We start from the raw sequence: 23,206 nt of genomic DNA, 5'->3' as shown, positions 1-23,206 counted from the left end.
AGTGGCTATTGTGGGCCCCTGGAGTAGGAGAGAAGGATCTTGTGTGGGCTTTAACTCCAGAGCCCCAACATAGCCCTGGGAAGGTGGGCTTCCCTGCCTGGAGTCTCCAGGACAGGGCCACAGGGTGAACTCACCATGGCCCACGTGCACACACATGTACCCAGGAATCAGGGACTGGGGACAATTGCCCATCTCTGTCCTGCTGGTCCCACCCCCAAGGAAGAAGGTTCCCTAAGGACTAGGACACCATCGCCCCCAAAGGCCCAGCCTGGGCGCCCCCCCCCCCCCCCCGTGAGAGGCGTCATCACTGGCACTGCTTGGAAAAGGAGCCAGAGAACTTCTGGAGAAGGGTCCAAACTCTTCTGTGCCTGGACCCCCGGGCACCGTGCCCCCCTGCTGAGTGTGCTGTATGCATCCTGCAGGATTGCACCCGAGGGCCCCCGTCCGCCCGCCGCCCTCTTGTAAAAGCGCTGGAACCAGCCCCCGTTCGGCCCGAGACCAAAGGACGGAGGCTGGTTTTGAGCTCCTTCCAGGGGGTGGGCGCTCAACCACGGGTCCCACTCCCGCGAGGGAGCCGGGCAGACCCCGCCTAGCGCCGTCCCCGACCCGCGATGGCGCCCGCGCCCGCGCCCGCCGGACCCGCTCGCCCGACCAGTCTGGCGGTGCCCGGGCTCGGATTTCAAAGCCCGAGCTCCCGGCGGTGAATGGGCCGGCGCTGGCCCGGCCTTTCCCACAGCCCCCTCCCGGCGCGGCGCTGCCCCTCCCTCCCTGCCGGCGGCCCGCCCTCCGTGCGCCCACGTGACGCCCGAGCCTCGGCGGCTCGGATTACGGCCGCCGCTCCAGTCTCCGCGCCGAGGCTGCGCCGCCAGCTGCCCGCGCCGCGCCCCCCACGCCGCCTGCCAGCCCCGCCGCGACATGGCCCACGCCGCCCCGCGGCGGCCTGCGATCCCCGAGCGCGGCGCGGCCGGCCGCTGAGCGCGGCCCGGAGGCGGCAGGCCCGGCCCGCCCTCGGCGTGAGCGCCTCCGCGGCCCGGGTCCTCGCGCCCTGCCTGCGCCCCGCCGCCACCGCTGCCGCCCGGCCGGAGCATGGAGACGGCAGAGAAGGAGTGCGGCGCCCTAGGCGGGCTCTTCCAGGCCATTGTCAACGACATGAAGGTGAGTAACGGGGCGCGGCGGGAACGGCCGCCCTGCGGGTGCGCGTGTTCGGGTTCAGGTGCGTGTCCCCCCTGGGGACGCGTGGCGGCGGCGGCAGTGCCCTGCCGTGTCCGTGCGCCGCCGTGTTTGTGTGTCCTTGTCTGAGCGCGTCTGGCCTGCGTCTGCCTTGCGCCTGGGTCTCTGGGTGCCCGTCCGGGGGGGTGTGGGTGCTCGCGTGTCGGGGTGTCCGTGGTCCATGCCCCGGGTCGCTCAGGTCGAAGCGCCCCTTGGGGTCCTGACCCGAGCCTGCGCACACGCGGGCTCCCCGCACCCCAGACCTCCAAACCTTGAGTGGTGTTTGGCGCCGGGGACGACACCGCGGCCCTTTACCGGGTCCAGGGTCTCTCCTGCCTCCGCCCCTACCACCACCATCCCCCGCCTTCCCCCGCCCCTGATGGCCCTGGAGCCCAGACAATGCTGTCACCGCCAAAGCAGGGGAAAATAATAAAGCGGGGAACCGTTAACTCCTTCCCTGCCGGCCTTGGCCTCTGCGCCCTCCCCGGCCGCTGCTGCCTTGGCCCCCGGTCTCCCAAAAAACAAGCCCTAGGAAGCTCCGGGACTCCAGGGTCTCCACGATGAGTGTCCCTGCATGCCAAGGCCTCTGTCCTCACTTTGGGAGGAGGAGGGAGTAGGTTGGGTTGATGCAGCGGCCCAAAGGGAGAGCCTGCTACTGCTGGAGGCTCTCAGCTCCCTTGATTGCCCAAGGTCAGGCTGGATCAGGCCGCCAATTCCTGGCTCACCAGGTGGGGAAACTGAGGCCTGGGAATGATTCAAGGTCATTAAGGAGACTCTTGGACACCGTCCCTGACCTGGCTCCTCACGGTTGATCTAGGGAGTGAGGGGATCCTCTCCAGAAAAGAGGCTGGGGTTGGCAGAGCTGACCCAGGCTGACTAGGCAGAGAGGAGGGCCAGCGTCAGTGACAGAGTGGGGGCCAGGAAGCAAAATTTCTACCTTTCTCCTCTGAGGCAGGACTGTGGGGCAGGGCAGAGAACTGGGCTCCCCAGAGGAACTCCCGAGAGCCCCCACCCTCGCAGCGCATCTCACACTCCCAAGTACAGAGCATAGAATCCTACAGTGACATCGCGGGCCCCTGGAGGACACACTACAGTGGCCCCGTGCAGGCCTTTTGGGGGGCTTCCAGTGCTGCCAGGGGGACAGCCCCAGGGACAGCTGCCACATCCCTGGCCCCCACCTCAGAAGAGACCCGGAGCCACTGTCACCTGGAGCTACAGGGTTAGCAGCATGTATAGGTGCTCCTGCCTGCCTCCACGTGGGTGCCCCCTGAGCGCTTCATCCCCTAACTACCCCCAGGCCCCTTCTGCCAGAGAAATTCTGGCCTCTCTCTGCCTTCAGCAACCCCTCCTGCCTGGTGGACATCACAGCCTTGGCACTGGGTTTCCTTCCTGGGACCAGGCCGCCCAGACCAGCCTCCCTCAGCCATTCCCAGGGCTGGGGTGGGGGTGGCGGGACCTTCCCACACCCTCCTCTTGCTGGCATCCTCCCCGCAAACACTGCAGAGGGCAGCAGCTTTTGCTCAGAGAGGAGGGGCAGGACTGTCTCCCTCCTTCTCCAGACAGTTCGTGAGGAACTTTGGGATGAGACAGAAGGGAACGGGCTCAGGCTGTAGCAAGGGATTCAGCAAGATTTTCCGACATGTGGAAGCAGACTGGGAGAGGTTTCACCTGGGGTGATGCCAACTCCTGATATTCCCCTCCCTGTGACACATGGATGTGTTTGGGCCAGGGATAGAGCAGGGGACCGGGCCACCTGGAGGCTGATCATCTGGATTTGGGAGGCATCCGTGACTTGAGCCACAAGCAGCAGAGTTTCCGTAGAGGAGGGTGGCCAGGTTGAAGAGACTGAGCTTGCCCGTGGGGCCCACCCGGCCTTCCTGGAGGGCCAGGTCCGGGCCGGGGGAGGAGGGAAGGCTGCACCTGAAGCCTGGAGGTCCTGGAGGAGGGCAGGAGCTCAGGGACAGGGAGGGGGTCCTCGGGACCTCTGCCTGCCTGCCATGGCTCAATTAACTCAGCTCGGAGGCCACTGAAGCTGAGAGAGGGGCAGGGACTTGCTCAGGATGATGGGTTTGGGTGCGGCACCCAGGGCACTGCCTCAACCCCAGGCCGCACCTTCAGCAGAGTGAATGGGGCCTCCCCCCAGCACTGGCCCATCCAGAAAATGGGGTCCTCATCTTTGCCTGCCGCCCTGAGGGAGGAGGGAGAATCACCCAGGCGTGTAGGCCCTGGCCAGGTGGGAGAGGCTCCGGCAGAGCAGGTTCACGCGGCCGCTGTATCCGCCAGCATTAACCACGCACCTCCCGTGTGCTGGGCACTGTGCTAGTGCTTTCCATGCCGTCACACTGACCCGGTGACATAGGCACACGTCCCATCCTGGCCTTACAGGTGAGGAATCAGGTTGAGAGAGGTGGCTCTGGCCCAAGGTCGCCCGGGAAGCCCTCACTCGGGCAGAAGCCTGAGTCGATCCCCTGCACCGCCCACATCTAAACCAGGACCAGGGCCCAGTCAGAGAAGCATCCGGGGACCAGGGGCCCTGCAGCCTCCTTGTCAGCCTCATCCCATCGACTCGAGCAGCTCTAATAAGCACATAACCTCTCGCCTTTGGAGCAGCTCGGCGGGCAGAGCTGGGCGTCTCTCCCACCCCCGCGGCCCCTGCCCCCTCTCCATCCTTGCCCACCAGATACTCTTCTCCCCACAGCCCCGAAGCTGGGGGTCCCTCCACCCTGATGTGTAATGACCGGTGACCTTCATCCTCGGTGGCCTTGGGCCAGCCGGTTCATCTCTTTGGCCTTTAGTGTCCAGTAGAAGGGGGGTCATAACAGTATTCATCTCGTCGGGCTGTTGTCAAGATTCCCCGCCGTCGCATAGCGGCCCGGTGCCTGGGCCCCCGCAAGCTCTTGGTCAGCAGCAGCCACCCCTGTTACGAGTGGCGGTGACCCAGATGCCCTGCTGGCCAGGGGGCAGCCTGGGTGAGGGCACAGGCCCAGGGACGGCGGAGGACACTCTCCCGGGGCATAGGCTGCTCCAGCCCCTCAGCCGCCTTGCCTCTGGGGTCCTTCTAAGTGGAGGGGGTGGAGGGCTCGGTCCTTAGAAACCGGGGTGCGCCTGTCCATCTGCTCAGGAGGGACTGGATCTGGCCTCCTCCATGTCCCTCCTGTCCCCTGTCCACTGTGAGAGCCGAGGCTGTGCGGGTCTGGGATGGGGTGAGCCTGGCCGGGCAGAAGCTGTGGGGGCCCCAGCTCCGGGACCTGAATGGGAGTAGGGACCTGTCTCCCTCGCTTCTCCCAGTCCCTTGCCCTCTGAGACTGGCCCGAGGCTCCTGGGGGCCAGGACAGCTGCCTTTGTCTTTTGTTTGTTTATTTTGTCTTATTACTCAGTGAATTTATTACATTTGTAGTTGTACAGTGATCATCACAATCCAATCCCCTAACCCCAGCCAGGATAGCTGCCTTTGGACCCCTGTGTCCACAGCATTGTTTTTCCTCCCTGGAGGTCTTAGGGCTGAGGGTGTTGAGGTAGAGGAAAGGTGCCACCTTTCAGAAGGCCCCCAGGGGGTGCCAGGTCCTTGGAACACCTGCGCTGTGCCCCGCGGAGACATCTCACCCGCACCCTCTCCCCTCCCCTCCAGCCTTTGTGAACTTCTCAAATATTTGCTTTCCCTGGGCACTGGTGGGGCTGGGCTGAGAGCGGAGGGAGTTTCTGAGGCTCCCAGAAGCTGCGCTGTCCTTCCCGCTCCTGCAGGCCGGCCCTGTCCCCAGGGTTCCAGCCTGACAGAACCTCCCTCTGAGGCCTTGGCGACTGGGGTCTCTGTCTTCCTCCTTTCCACTGAAACAGCCTCAGCGTCCAGCCCATCCCACAGGGAAGGGAATGTCAGAAGCACCTTGGGGCTGGGAGCTTGGCTGGCCCGGGGCTCCCCTTCAAGGATCAAGGCTTCTGCAGGGCCCTGGGGCCAGAACCCAGCAGCCACAAGAGGGCGCATCAGCCAGAAAAGCCCCTGGATCACGCTGGACAGCTTGGTGGCCAGGAGCCTGGCCTCCCTACTGGGAAACCCCCCTCCCAATTCAGAGCTTTGGGCCAGGCTGGGATAAAGGCCACACTGTGTCCCCAGGAGGGGAGGGGGACTGGGGGGGTGGAGAAAGGTGGCTCTGTTGGCTGCACAAGGCCCCATTCAGCCTCAGGCCTGACTGTCCCGGGCAGGCTGGCCAGGCCCTGCAGCAGTCCCAGCCTCCTTGGGCCTGGGAGCTCCTGCTGCTGTTGGCCTGGGATGGATAGATGGCCAGGCCGGCAGTAGCTTCTGGGGCACGGGGCGGGGGGCCTCAGTTGAGACCTCGTAAGCCTGGAGCCCCACCGCTGCACAGTGTGCCTCTGCCCCCATGCCATGCGGACCCTCCTGGGCTGTGTCTGGGATCATGGGCCCTCATGTAGCTCAGCCCACATCTCCTGTCAGTCCACTCAGATCCCTGAGACAGGACCTGCCATTGACTGTCCATTCCCCTTTGAGGGAGGATGTGGGCCGCCACTGCAGAGAGGCCAGAGTTCCTGGCAGGGAGCACTATGCAAACGTGCCTGTCCCCAGGGCCAGGCCTTCCTCACGCCCATGGCTCTATCCTGGGTCCTCTGTCTCCCCAGAGGGCCCAGGAGCCTCCCTCCCTGCGGGGGCAGGGCTGCTGTCTCACAAACTGCCCAGAGTATGTTTGGAAGCAGCCTGTGGGTACTCAGCCCAGGTAGAGCCCTGCAGCCTTCGTGGAGTCTCACTTCCTCTCTCTTCTCGGCAGAGCTCCTACCCCATCTGGGAGGACTTCAACTCCAAGGCCACGAAGCTGCATTCCCAGCTGAGGTGAGGCTGCTGAGGGTGCCCCAGATGGAGAGGGGGTGGGTAGAAGAGAGGACCTCTCACCCACAGACCGTCCTGCTGTCCATCTCCCCAGGACCACTGTGCTGGCTGCTGTGGCCTTCTTGGATGCCTTCCAGAAAGTGGCTGACATGGCCACCAACACCCGAGGTGGGGAGGGGGCATGGCTGGAGGTTGGGGATGCCCCAGGTTGGGCTTGGAAGCTGGAAAGGCTGGGTGGAATACGAGCCAGGGAAAGGATCCCAGGCCCAGAGTCGGGCCCTCGAATTCTGCTCCCTAATGAAGTGGGCTTTTTGTGGAGAGAGCCTCTCATCACTAGAGGCATGCAAGCAGGAATGGGTGAAAGGTGACAGGAATGTTACAGGAGGGGTTCCATTTTCACTTCTGGGCGGCTGGCTTGACCCCTCAGCCACAGGTGTTCACCTTCCTAACGGTGAGTCTGACTGTGGCTTCATCTCTCCCGTCCCCATCTGCTGTTCCGGGCGCACACAGGGCAGGTGAATGCTCCCTGTTGGCCTTGCCATCTCCTTTGCCTTCTGGTCCGAGTGACACGGACTGGGGGCCCCTGATCTTTTGGGTGGTGAGAACCGAAGCAGTGGGTGCATGCCTCACTTGCATCTGGGCACAATTGGAGGGGGTTCCCAGTAGGGCGAGAGGGGGTTTTGGTTGGCTTCTTGGATGGTCTTTGGTATGGGCATCTCCCAGCTGGGGTGAAGGGCGGCTCCCGCCCTAACCACAGAGCACTCGCAGCTGCAGGAGGTTGGCACGGCCAGATTGGGCAGGACGTTGGTCCCGCGCAGAGGGGTGGTTGGGTAAATATTGAGGAGAGATCAAATCCCCCCGGGGGCAGGGACCGGGGGGGGGGGGGGGGGGCGGGGGGAACGCAGGATTGCGGAATGCTGGGGGTGGGGCGCCGGTTGCAGGCGCGGCCTTCGCGGGCCTGGCGCGCCCCCTTGTGGCCCGCGGCCGGGACTGCAGGAGCCCCGGCGGGCCCCTTCCCACGCTGCGCGCTTGCCTCGCCAGGGGCCACGCGGGACATCGGCTCGGCGCTCACGCGCATGTGCATGCGCCACCGCAGCATCGAGACCAAGCTGCGGCAGTTCACCAAGTGAGTGGGTGCCGCGGGCGGGTGGGGTGTCGCAGGGAGACCTCAGTGGCGGCCCTGACCCTCGCGCCCCCTCCCTCAGTGCGCTGCTGGAGAGCCTCATCAACCCGCTGCAGGAGCGTATTGAGGACTGGAAGAAGTCGGCCAACCAGCTGGACAAGGACCACGCAAAAGGTGGGGCCAGGGTTGGGGCCCGGCCTCCTGCCCCCTACTCTGCGGAGCGCCCATCACAGTGCTCTTCTCTCTCACTCCCTGCAGAGTACAAACGAGCCCGGCATGAGATCAAGAAAAAGTCTTCGGACACGCTGAAGCTGCAGAAGAAAGCACGCAAAGGTAGAGCCCAGAGCACCCACAGAGGCACAGCCCCCTGGGGCCCCCCTCGGTATCCCCCACTGTCCTCTGGGGTGCCCAGGGCATCGTCCTGGCTGGAGGGGCCCTATCCTGGACACAGGACTCTCCAACCTGTTGGGTGGGGCAGAGGGAGCACCCTGCACCCCAGGCCTGACCCAGGACCTCTGCTCCGAGGGAGGCAGCAGGAGGCCCAACAGGCCCCGGCCCCCCCAGGCTCCCCCACCCCCACCCCAGGAGTGGCTCTGTCCATCCGGCTGTCTTTCACACATTCTTTCTTTCTGTCTCTCTTCTCCTTCTCCCAATCCTTCCTGTAGAGCTACTGGGTAAGTCAGATGTCCGTCCCTCCAGCTGCTCCTCCCGTCCTTGTCGCATTTGTCTGTCTCCCCCAGCTCAGGGCCATTGGAAGGAGCCGCTCCAGGCCAAGGAGGAGCCAGGAAGGCGGTCGGTCCAGCGAGGGAGGGGCCTGGGGCACAGTCCCCTTGGGGCCCCCAGGGCCCCTGGCCAGGGATGAGTCCGGGGCCACTGCTGGGTCAGTCTGCCAGGCCAAGAGGGGTTGGACTGGGCAGGGTGGGGGGCACAAGCCCTGGCCGCCCCGCCTCTGCCAGACCCACGCCAAGTCCTTACCTGTCGCCTCCACTTCCTGTCTCGCCATCTCCTTTACATCATCTTCTTGCCTCTCTCTGTCTCTCTCACTGCTTCTTTGTGTCGCTCTTGCTGTCCTTGTGCGTCATCCCTTGAGCTGAGCAGGGGCCCACAGAGATACCCCCCCTTCCCTGTGCCCTGGACCCAGCCCCTCGCCCTCCTGGCCCCCATACCCCCCAGTGGCCTGGCTTACAGCAGAGCCCCCACACTCTGCTTTGTCCTGCCTCCACTCCTCCTCCCTGTCCCACAGGCAGTGAGGGTATCCTGGGAGGTGGACGTCTCAGCCCTTATGGAGGCCTCCCCTGGGCTCCCCTGAGCATAGCTGCTCCAAGGGCAGCCCTGGGGCAGCCCACAGCTCTGCCCACCACAGACCTGGGTGGCTTTGCAGCTTTAGTGTCTTTTTCCTGTGCGCTTGTCTTTCTTCTTTACCTGCTCTGGGGACCAGCCCTTCCACAAGCCCCGGCATCCCGACGACCCTCCCCGGCCCCCTGGTCTCCAAGGCAGTGCCCAGCCCCACGGGCAGGCACACCACCACGGGCCTGAGCCATGGATGCAGTGGGTCAGGCCGGCATCCCCAGCGCAGCCTCTCCTCCCAACCCCCCCAGGGAAAGGAGACCTGCAGCCCCAGCTGGACAGTGCCCTGCAGGACGTGAATGACATGTACCTGCTGCTGGAGGAGACGGAGAAGCAGGCGGTGCGCCGGGCCCTGATTGAGGAGCGCGGCCGCTTCTGCACCTTCATCACCTTCCTGCAGCCTGTGGTGGTGGGTCCCCTGGGGACAGAGAGGCATCCTGAGCATCAATCACCATGATTGGGCTAGTTGAGGTGTCCCTGCAAATCCCAAGATCCAGGATTTGGGACCTCCATCAGCCCAGACAGCACTGGTTGGTGGGAAAGGGTGAGGGAGGAGGCCCAGTGTGGCCCGTCCCTCCAGGGGGCAGGGGCAGGGGTGGGGCCAGAGAGGCTGACCCACTGCTCCATCAGAACGGCGAGCTGACCATGCTGGGAGAGATCACCCACCTGCAAGGTATCATCGACGACCTGGTGGTGCTGACCGCGGAGCCCCACAAGCTGCCCCCCGCCAGTGAACAGGTGCGGCCTGGAGATGGGGCCGAGGAGGGCATGGCTTGCCCTTTTGGGGGGACGATAGAGGAGAAAAGGGGATGACATTTGGGGGAAGCAGCTGTACACAGAGGACCATCCTCTGTGGGGATCCAGAAGCACCTGCCCAGGTGAGGGATGGTGTGCCCAGGATCCAGCGGGGGCCTCAGACAGAGAGCAGATGGATCCAAGTGGCTGGGCCCTGTGTCTGCCCATAGGCTCCCCCTGAGTGATGCCCACCTGCCTGCCACCCATGCCTCGACACAGACACATCTGCCCCCACGTGCCACCTGCCCACTTCACCCCACTACCAGGTTCCAAGTGCGCTAGGGTCAGTCTTACCTGACAGTGGCACAGCAGAGCCAGGATTTGAACCCTCTGGTGTCCTACATGGTCACTCTGGCCTGGCTCCTCTGCCAAGGATGGTGAGTCCTCAGAAGCACCAGGTTCTCCCATGGCCCGGCCAGGGCAGTGTCCCTGAGAAGCAGAAAGGGCACAATCTCCCCAGGCCTTTGCCCAGCCCTCTGGCAGCCCTGCTTCCAGCCCCCTAAGTGAAGAGTTTGCTGAGGGGAAGGGGGCTTCATATTCCCAGGGATCTCTTTTGGGGCCTGGTTCTCAACTGGGAAGACAATGGGGGGGCCTCTGGCCCCCACTAGCCCTGGAACGGTGGGGGGGGGTGGTAAGGCTTTCAGCAGCACAGGGCTTCCTGCAGTGACAGCATCCATGCCCATGTCCAGGTGATCAAAGACCTAAAGGGCTCAGATTACAGCTGGTCCTACCAGACTCCACCGTCATCGCCCAGCAGCTCCAGTTCCCGGAAGTCCAGCATGTGCAGGTCAGTGAGGGTTGAAGGGGGTGGGGAGGGGCAGGGGTACCACAGCAGGAAATGAGGAAGGTCCCTAGAAAACGGCATCAAGAATTGCTTCAGGGCCCTAGAATTCACACCACACCTACATCATTGAGGGATCTGTAAGAATAGGGGGAAATATCACAAGAGTGCTTTCATCACAAGAGTGCTGCTGGTGCAGACGTGTTGAGGGCAGGGGGCAGGTGGCAGCAGCCTCATTTATGGAGCAATAGTATGCTTCAGGTGCCACGCTAAATTTTACCTTTATGTGCTTGTTTCATGGAATCCCAACACCACCATATCAGGTTTGGTGGTGTTGCCATTTCACAGAAGGGGAACCTGAGACAGAACCCAGCACCAGGCTCTGCCAGAGCCAGCACACTCGGGTACAGTGATGAGAACCTAAGATGGGAAGAGCCTTGGAGAACATAGGCTGAGGCTAGAAGCTTACTTTGTGGACACTGCTGCCTGGCTGGTTCCTGAGAGCTGGTGCCCACGCAGCTGCCACAGGCCCAAATCCCAGGCCAGGCTGGCCCCCGAGGTCTTGCCGAGCCAGGGAGAGGCCCAGGGTCTTGCTCAGCTACTGGACAGACTCAGTCAGGGTCGCTTCCTGGGCGGGATTTGGAGGAGACAGTTGAGACTCGAGCAAGAGGCCATTGAGCACAGAGCGAGTGAGTTCCTGCTGTGGAGGCTCCTCTGTGCCAGGCACCCTTTACCCCAGAACCACCTTGGCTGGGCACCTAAGGGCATGGGCAGTGAGCCTGGCATAGCAGTCAGCCACTCCTGCAGGGGGAGGAGGGTCTGCATCAGCTGGAGGCTCTTCAGACCCCGGGCAGGTGACTGCAGGGGACTCCTATGACCAGACATGCGGCTGGGGATATTCTGGGTCAGGCTCAGGAGGAAGGCACCCTTTATTGCCAGGAACATGGTCCAGGGATGAAATGGTTATAAGGAGGTGAGAGCAGCAGTGGGTCCAGGACCCACCCAGACCGTCACCTCGCGGGAGGATTAGGATTTGATAGCGAATAGCAGACTTGAAGAAGAGAGTCTGGAAGTGCTCGGACCTGTGGCTGGGGCCTAACCGGGAACTGCCTGATGCTTGGTGACCCCGTGTCCTCATTGTTAACCTCAGCTCTCCTGTTCCTATTGGCAGAAGAGGACCAGAGAGACTGCCTGGCCCCAGGCACGCTCCTGGAGCACTAAGGTGCTCTGGGGACAGGCACTGGGCCAGCTCTGCATTGCAGTCCCCTGCCCAGGCCCCACTCTGTCCCACGGTCCCAGAACTCCCTCCTCTGTGGCACCTGGATCTCAGGACCTTGTAGTCTGACATTGTCTTTTCCTTCCTTTGCCCTCACCTCTTTCCCCAACCCTGTCTGTCACCCACCCCTCCAAATACACCCCTGTGTCCCCCTGTCTGGTTGCTGTGCCCGCCCCCCTTCACTCCCCCAGTGCCCCCAGCAGCAGTAGCAGTGCCAAGGGTGGCGGAGCCCCGTGGCCTGGGGGTGCCCAAACATACTCACCCGGTTCCACCTGTCGCTACCGCAGCCTGGCGCAGCCAGCCACCGCCACTGCCCGCCTCTCCAGCATCTCCTCCCACGACTCTGGCTTCATCTCCCAGGATGCCACCTACTCCAAGCCCCCCTCACCCATGCCTTCAGACATCACCAGCCAGGTGAGGTGGCATCTGCAGAACCCATTCAAGGTGGGGTACAGTGGCCTCAGGCCAGTCTCAGGCTATCCACGTGGGGGTCCACCTACAGCTGTTGAGACTAGCCTGGAGGTCCCCAGGGCCACCGCACTGAGGACCAGCTTGAACTCACTACCTCATGGCTAAGGACACGTGGAAGATCTTGAAGCAGCCAGCATCTGCTTGCCAGCTCTGAGCCCTTGTGACCTCCCCGCTGCCCAGGCAGACTGTGCGGGAATGGGGGGCCCTAGGAGGCAGCCCCAGGAACCCCAGCACCTGCAGACATCTTAGGCCAGCTCACTCTGAACAGGCTGGCCCCCAGATCTCTTCAGATGCAGGCTCAGATCCTACAGGCTCCATGAGATGGAAATAGAGGGACGCAGCAGAGACAAAAGGCGGTCAGGCCACATGCCCAGGGTGCCATCCTCCGGGTGTCAGGAGTGCCCTACCTGCATTTGTATCCACTCTGCTGTCCCCCTCCCCTTGTGGCGAGTGCCCCCATTTGAGCTCAGCATTTTATATTCTCCTGCTCTCTGGCCCACGGATGTACCCCCTGCGTGGCCAGTCTCTCCTCCCCTGCTGGCCCATTCCTGTCAGTACACAGACATGCTCTGCTGTCTTCCATCTTAAAAGCCCTCCCTTCCTGCACCGTCTCCTCCGGTGACCTCGTCTCCTTCACAGCAGACTTCTCAGATGCATCCACACTGCCTGTCTTTACCTCATTTCCCATTCACGCCTGTCCCCTTCACCTGTCAGTCATTGAAAAACTAGAATTGCTCATTTCCCCCATATAGTTCTACCCATGTTTGCTTTCTATATTCTGAGACTACTGTATTAGGTGTATACAAGTTTTAAATTGTTAGCTCTTCATTCAATTCCTGGCCTGGGAACTTCCCACATGCAGTGGGTACAGCCAATGCAGGAAAAAAAAAAAAAAATCCAGCTCTTCCAAGTGAACTGAATCTCCTAACATAATGTAGTGGATCCTCTCTTTTGTAGCTTAAAGTCTGTCTTGTTTGATACAGCGATAGCTACTTCAGCTTTATTCTGTTTAGTATTTACAGGAGTTCCCTGGTGGTGCAGCAGGTTAAGGATCTAGAGTTGTCACGGCTGTGGCTTGGACTGCAACTATGGCATGGCTTTAATCCCTGGCCTGGGAACTTTTGCATGCCTGAGGCCAAAAAAAAAAAAAAAAAAATCTGTATCTAAACACTCACATGCACACTTATTTATATTATCATTTTCTATCTCTTAGCCTTTGTTTAGTCAGGGGCACCCTAGAGCATATGGAGTTCTTGGGCCAGGAATCAGACGCAAGCTTCACTTGTGACCTGTGCTGCAGCTGCTAGATCCTTAACCCACTGTGCCTGGCTGGGAATGGAACCTGCGTCCCAGCACTGCAGAGACGCCACCGATCCCACTGCATCACAGGGGGAACTCCTCTATCTCTGAGCTTTTAAACTCACAACATGCTTGTTTGAGATGAATCTCTTTTAAACAACATATGCTTAAATTTTCTTACCCAATCTGACAGTCTCTTTGACATTTTTAGTTCATTTATATTTATTATGATTACTGGCATATTTAGACTTCTTTTTTCTTGCTGTTCATTCTGCTTTTTCTGTGCTTTTGTCTTTTCTTACTTTCTGTTTTTCCTTTCCCCATTATTTTCTTTCTACTGGATTTTAAGTTATACTATTTATTTCACTTCTTTTAAAGGTTACCTTGAAATTTTACCAAGCATGCTTAGCAAGATCACAACCCCACCTCCTGAACAATGCAAGCACCTTAACATATATATTTAACTTTGCCACCCACTCTCTCCCCTTATAAGCTGTTACATGTTATTCTCTCCCTTTTTGAAATCATTCCTGCAATTCACATTTTTCTTAATTTCATCATTATTTTGTACATGACAGTGTCTGTTTAGATTTACCCATGTGTTTATACTTTTTTTTATACCATCTTTCTTCTGAGACCACTTTCCTTCTTTCTGAAGCAAACTACATCCTTTAGAAGTTCTTTTAGAATGGGTCTGTAGCAGTAAACTCCCCATTTTGGGGGAGTTTGTCTGTAAACACATATTTTTTTACCCCTCTTTCTTGAAAGTTAGTTTTGCCAGGGACACAATTCTTGGGTGACAGTTATTCTGTCTCTGTTCTTTGAAGATATTTTCCCCACCTCCTGGCTTCCATTTCTGGTTGAGAGGTCGGCTCTCTGTCTGCTGTTGTTACACCTTTGTCAGTAATCTGACCTCTTTCTTTAGATTTGCTACCATGTGTCTAGTTGTGGATTTGTTTTTATTTAACCTCACTTGATATGCTTGTGTTCTATTTATTTTTTTTTTTCCATTTGTTCTAGGAATTTTGAGCCATTATCTCTTTATTCTTATTTCTCTTCTTTCTGTTCTCTCCTTCTGTTTTTTTTTGTTGTTGTTGTTGTTTTGTTGCCGGAGGCCAGCTCTGGTGGCCAGGGAGTGTACACTTTTCCCGACAGGAGATGGACAGCATTGCGAATGTAGATACGGAGACAGCCTCTTTGTCCCTTCTTTTAGGGTGCTGGACTGCTCAAATTTTATTGGCATAAGTGGTTGATTATATAGACAGTTTCTAACTACAGATTACATCACAGTGTTAAAAGTACATTGGTTAACTTTTACATGGTACAGCAGCTATACATCATGTTCTAAGATCTTTATCTTAACTAAACTTCGTGGATACAATTTAGGGGCAATTAGGTACAATACATCATGTTTTAAGATCTCTATCTTAACTAAACTTAGTACAATTTAAGGGCAATTAGATACAATACATCATGTGGAAAGGAGGAGACTCAGTACAAATCATCCCATGGCCAGCCAGTCTTTACAATTTGAAGAGGTCACAGACACAAGAATTTGGCATTCGCAAATCTTGTTTTTAGACTGGTGCTTATCTTTAAAGCGTTGTGGCAGGGAGACAGTGTAAGAAAATATAAACCAACTTAACTAGCTATCACTTAAAAGCTTTTAAAATCAAGGACAAAATTCACAGCTATGTTTCTAGGATAATATGTCTAACTTCTATGAACCTCACTAAGATCCTAACTCTAAAGTTTACTATATAACTAGTTAGTAGATAAACACTATGTTTTAACTAAGTTGGACTTAAATAGGGGAAAGTCCTTCAGGATGATTTCTTATTATATTATTGTTGTAACTTTGTTAAATCACAAATCACCACAGGAAAATAAGAATGGAAAATAAGAATAATAAGTAAATAATCAGGAAAGACTGAGGAAAACTGAATAACAAGTGAACAACAGAAAAGACTAAGTCATCCATGGGACAGTCCCCACTCAGCAATGCAAAATGGAAATTGTTTCCTGGAAAATTCAGTTCCCCACATTGTCTTCTGGGGCCTGTCCTCGGAATTCCACCAAAGAGGCAGACGTTTCCTTGATTAGGAATTTAGGAATCTGCCCTCGGAATTTTTTTTTTTTTTTTTTTTTTTTTTGATTAGGAGCTTGTCCTCGGAACTGCACCATTCAGGCAAGCTCCCTTCCTCAGCTCCTTGTATCTTCTTGGTTCCCCTCCCCACATTTTGTTTTTTTGTTTTGCTTATTAGGGCCACACTCGTAGCACATGGAGGTTCCCAGGCTAGGGGTCGAATCGGAGCTGTAGCTGCCGGCCTACACCACAGCAACACAGGATCCGAGCCATGTCTGCGACCTACACTGCAGTTCATGGCAATGCCAGATCGAGGCCAGGGATCAAACCCACAACCTCATGGTTGCTAGTTGGATTCGTTTCTGCTGTGCCACGACGGGAACGCCCTGCTTCTGTATTTTTCATGTGTCAAACCACTCATGTCAGCACAGCAGTGGCTTATTGCTGTTCCACATCCTCATTAGTCCTTGGTATCCCCATTTTAGCCATTCTGGTAGGTATTACAGTGATGGGGCCCTGTGTTTTCAGTTTGCATTTCCCTGATAACTCGCGAGGTTGAACACCTTCTCATACTTCTAAAGGCCATGTGGATGGCTTCTTGCGAAGGACCTGTTCAAATCTTTTGCATGTTTTTCTACTAGATGTCTTTTTCTTGTTGATTTGTAGAACTTTTAGATTGTGGATACAAGTCTTTAATCTGCTATCTTGGAGTTCTCTTCATGGCTTAGTGGTTTAATGAACCCGACTAGGATCCGTGAGGATGCGGATTCGATCCCTGGCCTCACTCCATGGGTTAAGGATACTAATGTTGTCTTTTAATGACCTAAAGTTCTTAATTTTATTATATGTCCAATTTTTTTCTATTATTAGTGCTTTTTTCTGTCCTGTTTTGAGATATTTTTGTGTACTCCAAGGTCACAAAAATGTTTTCCTCTAAAAGCCTTTTTGTTTTACCTTTTTTTCTTTTGATCTGCAGCTCATCTGGAATTGATTTTGTGTGTGGTAGAGGTCATTTTTTTCCATACGAGTATCTAACTGACACTCAAAAGACCATCTTTTCCCACTGCAGTGCAGTGTTGCTTTTGTCTGTGCATGTGAAGCTGTGACTAGAGTTTGTATTCCGTTCCACTGGTTGATTTGCTGTTCTTGGACCAATACTACACCATCTTAATTATTGCAACTTTGTAAACTATCTTGATATCTGATAATGAAAGACCTCTAGCTTTCTTATTCTTCAGTATTACCTTGTCTATTTTTTGGCCCTTTGCACATCCATATAAATTTTAGTTTCAGCTTGTTAGTCTCCACTAAAAACAAAGCCCATCTGTGATTTTGACTGAGATTACATGTTTCTCCATTTATTATGGCTTTACTTTCTCTCAGTATTTTGTAGTTTTCATGTGAAGATCTTGCACATCTATCACTGGATTTGTTTCCCCTGGGTATTTGAGGTTTATTGGTGCTATTTTAAATTATTTTGGCTTTTTCACATTCCTTTGATAGCTGCTGATACTTGATTTTTTCCTGTATGTTGATCTTGTATCCAATAACCTTCTTAAACACACTTATTAATCCTATTAATTGTAGACTCTTTTTGGAGTTCCCATAAGGTGCAGCAGAAATGAATCCAACTAGGAACCATGAGGTTGCAGGTTCAATCCCTGGCCTCGCTCAGTGGATCGAGGATCCGGTGTTGCCATGAGCTGTGGTGTAGGTCACAGACGCGGCTCAGATCTGGCGTTGCTGTGGCTGTGGTGTAGGCCGGCAGTTGTAGCTCCGATTAGACCCCATAGCCGGGAACCTCCATATGCTGCGAGTGCAGCACTAAAAAGACAAAAGACAAAAAAAATTGTAGATTCTTTTGAATATTCTACATACAGAATCATGTCTTTTACAGATAACCATTTTCTTCATTTCCAGTCTCTTTGCTTGTTACTTCTTTTTCATGCCTTATTGCACCGCTAGGATTTCCAGTGCCAAATAGAAACGGTGACAGTGGGCATCCTTATCTCTTTCCAACCTCAGAGAGGTATTGATATTTTTGAGATACTCTTTTATCAGATTAAGGAAGTTCGTTTCTATTCCCAGTGAATACGTATTTTGTTTTTCATGCATGTTAAATTTTTCCCACTGAGTTTTCCAAATACTTTTTCCCTTTTTTTTTTTTTTTTTTTTTTTTTGGTCTTAATTATATTGGTAAAATTCTAAATGTATTTATTTCCTTTGTGTCCTCACGTGTAGAGTTTTGTTTTTTATTTTGGTCATTTTGGTTCATCATTAACTGTAAAAAAAAAAAATTGGGAGTCTAAATCAGAATGATTTGGAGAACTTTATTTGGTGCAGAATCTGGAGAGGTGCTACTGACTGATACCCTCCTCAGTAGGGTGAGCTCGTCACCTGGCCATTTGACCAGCCTTTCAGCCACAGTGCCGAAGTCAGCCTCTTCCCTGAGAACCATCTTGGTCCCGTTTCTGCCCTTGCTGTTTTTTTTTTTTTTTTTCATTCTTTATTGTTTGAATTGAGGGGCCTCGCAGGGTACCTAGTCCCTGCCACTGTCCAGAGCAGGAGCCTCCCAGGCACCCTGGGTTCCATCTTCAGTGGGCTTCCACCCTCAGCATTCTGTGAAACTCCTCTGGAGGTCTCTGCGGACACCCCTCCGCCTCATCTGACGGACCCCCAGCAGCCTCAGCACTGCTGACCCTCCTTCCCAAGGCAGGTTCTTCCCCTGATTCTGGGCGGGCTTGTGGTCTTCCTCCAACTCCACCAGCAGCTCCCGTCACTCTCCTTTGTGGGGCCTTCTTCCTCTTGCCCAGCAGTGAAAGTCAGCTTCATGTCCTTGAACCTTTTCTCTCACAGCCCTCATCCGGACTACCTAGGTGACCTTCTTACGTCCCATGGCTGCTGGCTTTGTGGCTCCAAGCCTGACTTCTCCCTACACTCCAGACTTGTCAGTACAGTTGCACCTGGGCATAGATACCTAACAGGCAGCTTAGCCTAAGGCATGCGGATGGAACCCTGGACTCCATTCCTCCCCCGTGCCCGACCTGCTCAGAAAACAGTGACCCCCATCAAACCAGCCGTTGAAGCCAGCACCCCCCATTCCTCCTTAGGGTCTCTCTCTCCCCCTGCCCACGACATCCAGGCCATGAGCAGCCAGCCCTCTTGTTAATCCTCAACGTGTGTGGTTCTTGCCCTGGGCTGGCGGGTAGGTCACTGACCATGGCGTGTGCTCTGGGCGCTGCATTCCGTTGCAGACGCTCACGGCCGTGGTCCTGGGGTGTGAGGGGCAGGGTGCTGAGTGAGAAGGCCCTGCTGCATGCTGCTGCTGTGACCAGATCTATTCTCTCCTCTCATCCGGCCTCCCCACCCCATCTGCCTGCCTGCTCGCCTCTGCGTGGCAGAAGTCCTCCAGCTCTGCATCCTCCGAGGCCTCAGAAACCTGCCAGTCCGTTAGCGAGTGCAGCTCTCCGACCTCGGTCAGTGCTCCCCACCCACCAGGGCATGCAGGGAGGGCCAAGGTTTGACCAGAGGGGTGTGCACACAACACCTGCTCCCCAAAAGACAAGCCACCCGGGCACCACCACTGCAGCCACTCCCCACACACTCACATCTTTCCCTCTTGGGGCGCCTTCTCCTGCCCCTGGGCCCGGCAGGACTGGGGTGTCACAGCATCCTCTGTGCTCTGCCATTGGCCATGATCCTGAGCCTGAGGTCCCATCTGGGTTCGGAAACCCTGAATCTCAACTTCACAAGGGCCCTCTTGGCCATGGGCAGCAGGACCCAGGTCCTCCTAACACACCTGTCATGGTCTGCAGGACTGGGCCAAGGCCAGCCCTCACGAGCAGCCCTCCGGCACCACCCTGCAACGGAGGAAGGACCGAGTGGAGCTCCTCCGAGACACAGAGCCAGGCCCAGCCAGCGGGGGCGCCCTGGGCCCCAGTGGAGAGGAAGCCCCACGACCCCGCATGTCCCCTGCCACTATCGCAGCCAAGGTAAGCGGCAGCTCCCAGGTAGCCTCGCCAAGGCCCCCCCTTCACTCCCAGGTCAGCGCCAAGAGGCCTGGCAAGGGGTCCCAGGGCTAGCTCCAGCCGCCTCTCGGGGCCTGCCTGCGGTCTAGACTGAAGGGGAAGCGGAGAGCGGGGCTTCACTCTGCAGTCTTACCACCCCCAGCACGGTGAGGAGGTGTCCCCCGCAGCCAGTGACCTGGCCATGGTGCTGACCCGAGGCTTGAGCCTGGAGCACCAGAAGAGCAGCCGGGACTCACTGCAGTACTCCAGCGGCTACAGCACGCAGACAACCACGCCCTCGTGCTCCGAGGACACCATCCCCTCCCAAGGTAGGCCCTGGGGTCCGGGGGCAGGCGGCTGGCCCTTCCTGAGGCCCCAGGCCCATTCCCTCCCATGCCCCGCAGGCTCCGATTACGACTGCTACTCAGTGAACGGGGATGCAGACACGGAGGGCCCGCCGGAATTCGACAAGTCATCCACTATCCCCCGCAACAGCAACATCGCCCAGAACTACCGACGCCTGATCCAGACCAAGCGCCCGGCCTCCACCGCGGGGCTGCCCACCTCCGGGCTGCCCACCGCCTCGGGTGCACCCCCCGGCGTGGCCACCATCCGCCGCACACCCTCCACCAAGCCCACAGTGCGCCGTGCGCTCTCCAGCGCCGGCCCCATCCCCATCCGGCCGCCCATTGTCCCTGTGAAGACGCCCACAGTGCCCGACTCCCCCAGCTACCTGGGGCCCACGAGGGCGGGCAGCGAGGAGTGCGTCTTCTACACCGATGAGGCCGCCTCGCCTCTGGCGCCGGACCTGGCCAAGGCCTCCCCAAAGAGGCTCAGTCTGCCCAACACAGCCTGGGGCAGCCCGTCCCCCGAGGCAGCCAGCTACTCCGGGCAGGGCTCCGGACTGGCAGCTGAGGACGAGGAGCAGCAGCAGCAGCTGGCCGCCAACCGGCACAGCCTGGTGGAGAAGCTCGGGGAGCTGGTGGCGGGCGCCCACGCCTTGGGGGAGGGCCAATTCCCCTTCCCCACTGCCCTGTCAGCCGCGCCCGTGGAGGAGACGCCCACCCCACCCCCAGCCGCCACCAGTGACCCCCCAGCTGAAGACATGCTGGTGGCCATCCGGCGTGGGGTGCGGCTCCGCAGGACCGTCACCAATGACAGGTCGGCGCCCCGCATCTTGTGATGGTGCCAGCCTCCCACCCTCTGGCCTGGGTGAGGCAGGTGGCCCAGCAGGCGGGCAGTGGCCGCTCAGAGAAAAGGCACAGTCAGGAGAGAGCAGAGCCAGGCAAGCTTTTTTTTTTTTTTTTTTTTTTTTTAAAGTCACACAAGGCAAAGCCACTTTAGGGAAAGAGACACCCAGCTGGGATTTCAGCATTTAAACAAGAAGTGACTTCTCTAACAAACCTCACCAGAACAGAGCCTACAGACCTTGAACTGGATTTGGAGCCTGTTTCCTATTTTCTTGCCTACTCCTGTTCCTCCTTTCAGGCCCGGCCGTTTCCACATGTCGGGGAGCCCCGGAGCCGTGCTCCCTGCCCACCGCGGAGGGGCCAGGCCAGCCTCTGGCCATCCCATCGGCCTGGCTGGGCCCACAGGGCCACGGCTTAGCTAGCCCAGCCCACCTTCTCCCCGTCTCCCCAGGGTCGGAGCCCTCGGGCTTCTCCGGAATGCTGGTCCCTCCCCGCGGACGCAGCCCCCTCATCTTCCCTCTCCCTTCCCTGGGCCTCTCCCAGGCCCCTCTCCCTCAGGGAGGCAGTGTGGCCGTGGAAGGTCAGGGGCCCAGTCAGCCAAGCATCTGATTTGACCCGAGAGCACAGAGCGGCTGGCGGTCTGGGAGGTCGGTTGAAGTTAGGAATGAGCCCACCCATGGGAGAAGGGGGCCACGGGCCTAAGTCAGTTCTGTGGGGAAGAAACACGGGGAGCTTCTGGAAGGAAGCTGGGGATCCTGAAGCAGCCTCCCCTTCCCCAAGGTGTGGCAGAGGTAGGGGCTGGACAGCAGGGAAGGAGTCCAGAGGCCTGGGGGGCATCTAGTCCCCCAGGAGCTGCTTTCGGATCCCACTGTCATTTGGGCACATGGAGACTTTAATTCCAGTAGCACTTTGGTCATGGTTTCGGCCACCTTTGGGGGCTTGGGGCTGGAGTTAGAGTTGGGGGGAGGGTTCTTTTGTGAATATGTAATAAAATGGAGCTGACTGGACAAGGACTACGTGTGGGGACAGGGTAGTGGGGACAGGGTGTGTCCAAGAGTGCCTGAGGGACAGGGCGCCCCACCGTGGCCTGGAGGGCCCATGGCAGGAGGGGGAGGGCCAAAATGGCTCCCAGGGGGCCGCTGTCTCCTCCTGCGGCTGGAGCAAAGCCAAAACCAGTTTGGAAAGGGCTGGGCCTTCTGCTGGTCTGCTGCCGACCAGGGTCGGGGGTAAGGGAAGAGCCAGGGGAGATTGGCTTTGACTCTCTGTTGTCAGAGGAGATGCCATCCCAGGGTGGCCCCTGGCATCCCTGTTCTGTGCGGGAGTGGGGGGGAGGGGGTGCACCCTTCTGCCCCCAAACCGTGTCACGCCACCTCTAAGCAGGTAAAAGTATGTGTGCCAAGGGCGAGTGGAGGGCTTCTTGTGTTGCCTCCCCCCCCCCCGCCCCCCACTAAAGGGCAGCAGGGTCACGGGGCAGGGGCCTCCCGGGGTCAGGAGAGCTGGCTTTTCCTGGTCTGGACGGGGCTGGGGTTCCTGGCAGCCCCTGTGCCGGGAACTGGGGGCCAGGCGGGGCGGCAAGGCGGCTCTGGGGACCCAAGGATACCCCTGAGTGGATAGAGCCCCACGGGGCCCCCAAAGGCGGGCGGAGAACGGTACCTGTAAGTCGCTAGGTCTGAGAAAGGAGCCTTGCTGAACGCACCACACCTGGAGGAGGGTCCGGGAGAGGGCGGGCCTTCGGGCGGGGAGAGCGGGGCCGTTTTTGAAGCCTTGGGGGCGGGGCTTGCACTGCCCTCCCCCCAGGGCTTGCCCAGGTGGGCTGAGGTAAGATGCAGGTCATATGAGCAGGGTAAGGGGCCGTGCGGTGGGTGGGGGTGTAGCTGAGTCCCCAGGAGGAAAAGCTTGCCCCCTGGGGAAGAGGGTGGCTTCCGAGACCCAGAGAGGGGGTGGGTGTGGCACAGCTGCCCCCCACACCCATAGTCCAGTGGCCCCCTTCCCCTCCAGGCCACCCCGGGGCTGTACATAACTCCTCCATCCCCCGAGCACCTCTCGTCCATTTAGTGACCACCTTGTAGGCCCACCCCTTTGGGATCTGAGCCAACCATCCCGCATCACAAACTTTGGTTTGGGGGACTTCTTTATGTTTGTTTCATTTTTCTTTTTGTACAGAAAAACATTCTTTTCAAAAGCGTCTTTTGACTGAAGTAACTTTCTGGTGCTGTTGTTAACTTGTTCCTTTTTTTTTAATTTATTTCCCCACCACAGGCTTCCCCTCCGGGTTCCTACTCACATTTTCTTCCCTCCACCACTCGCCCCACCCCCACCCCCCCATCTGAACCATTTTGTTTCCTTTCTTTCCATCCTTTTTTTGGGTAAATTATCCTCTTCTCCCCACCTCCCCGCCACAACTCACCCTCCCCTTGATTTAAATAGTCACTGCTACAAGTAACAAATGCACTGTGAAGATTCCAGTATTAATAAAGTTGTACTGTAATTAACACCCTTGCCTCGCCTGGCTTCTTCCGCTACTGCTCACCCGCGGCCCCTGCCCATCCCAGAGCCTGGCCTGGGGGCAGGGGTGCAGGCTCCTTGCAGGGCTCCGTGTTAAGGGGGCACGAGTGGCCAGGTCTTATGCCAGGGCCCATGCCTTTGAATGCCTCAGCTCTGTCCCTGGTCTCGAGGCTGCCAGAGGGAGGGAGAGAAGTCGGGTGGCCAGGAGGCACTGTTGGGGATCAGCCCAACAGCCCCCGCCCCCTCAGGCTGCCCTAGGCGTCATGGGCTGGGGCAGGGCTCA

The 23,206-nt window shown here is 57.6% G+C and overlaps 2 protein-coding genes across 6 annotated transcripts in view; one reads left to right on the top strand and one right to left on the bottom strand.

Moving 5' to 3' along the window:
• The first annotated feature begins 841 nt into the window (after positions 1-841).
• Positions 842-22,910, top strand: MTSS2 (MTSS I-BAR domain containing 2). 5 transcript variants are annotated; one of them, XM_084959657.1, is made up of 15 exons: positions 842-1,155; positions 5,985-6,046; positions 6,138-6,211; positions 7,085-7,169; positions 7,249-7,340; positions 7,425-7,499; positions 7,907-8,046; positions 8,765-8,922; positions 9,144-9,251; positions 9,998-10,095; positions 11,653-11,779; positions 18,623-18,697; positions 19,037-19,213; positions 19,392-19,557; positions 19,633-22,910. In XM_084959657.1, the coding sequence occupies exons 7-15, from the start codon at positions 8,025-8,027 to the stop codon at positions 20,409-20,411; spliced, it is 1,710 nt and encodes a 569-aa protein (XP_084815783.1). In that variant the 5' UTR covers positions 842-1,155; positions 5,985-6,046; positions 6,138-6,211; positions 7,085-7,169; positions 7,249-7,340; positions 7,425-7,499; positions 7,907-8,024; the 3' UTR covers positions 20,412-22,910. The 5 variants fall into 5 exon arrangements, with proteins under 5 accessions (XP_084815783.1, XP_020949471.2, XP_020949469.2 ...); XM_021093812.2 differs by lacking the exon at positions 7,907-8,046; XM_021093810.2 differs by lacking the exon at positions 7,907-8,046 and having other exon boundaries at positions 11,557-11,779.
• The window catches only part of IL34 (interleukin 34), an 84,478-nt gene continuing 71,304 nt past the window's right edge, over positions 10,033-23,206 (bottom strand). Inside the window, exons 8-9 of the transcript XR_014804959.1 lie at positions 10,559-10,717; positions 10,033-10,159 (exon numbers count right to left, since the gene is read on the bottom strand). The gene's annotated coding sequence lies outside the window, so the exon portion shown is untranslated. The remainder of the gene's footprint in view (positions 10,160-10,558; positions 10,718-23,206) is intronic.

Source organism: Sus scrofa, chromosome 6, assembly GCF_054392235.1.
Source record: "Sus scrofa isolate SSC_HxYL_T2T_F1_AM1 chromosome 6, Sscrofa_HxYL_maternal_Yorkshire_Landrace_v2.0, whole genome shotgun sequence".
Lineage (NCBI taxonomy): Eukaryota > Metazoa > Chordata > Mammalia > Artiodactyla > Suidae > Sus > Sus scrofa.
The sequence above is the reverse complement of the archived record's forward strand: the minus strand, read 5'-3'. Positions and strand labels throughout refer to the sequence as shown.

Bases quoted from the DNA above. Each gene is read 5' to 3' on its own strand.
- MTSS2 (XM_021093810.2), top strand. From the start codon at position 1,087: ATGGAGACGGCAGAGAAGGAGTGCGGCGCCCTAGGCGGGCTCTTCCAG. The intron at 7,500-8,764 runs GTAGAGCCCAGA...CAACCCCCCCAG, and splicing joins GCAGAAGAAAGCACGCAAAG to GGAAAGGAGACCTGCAGCCC. The intron at 10,096-11,556 runs GTCAGTGAGGGT...TCACTCCCCCAG, and splicing joins CGGAAGTCCAGCATGTGCAG to TGCCCCCAGCAGCAGTAGCA.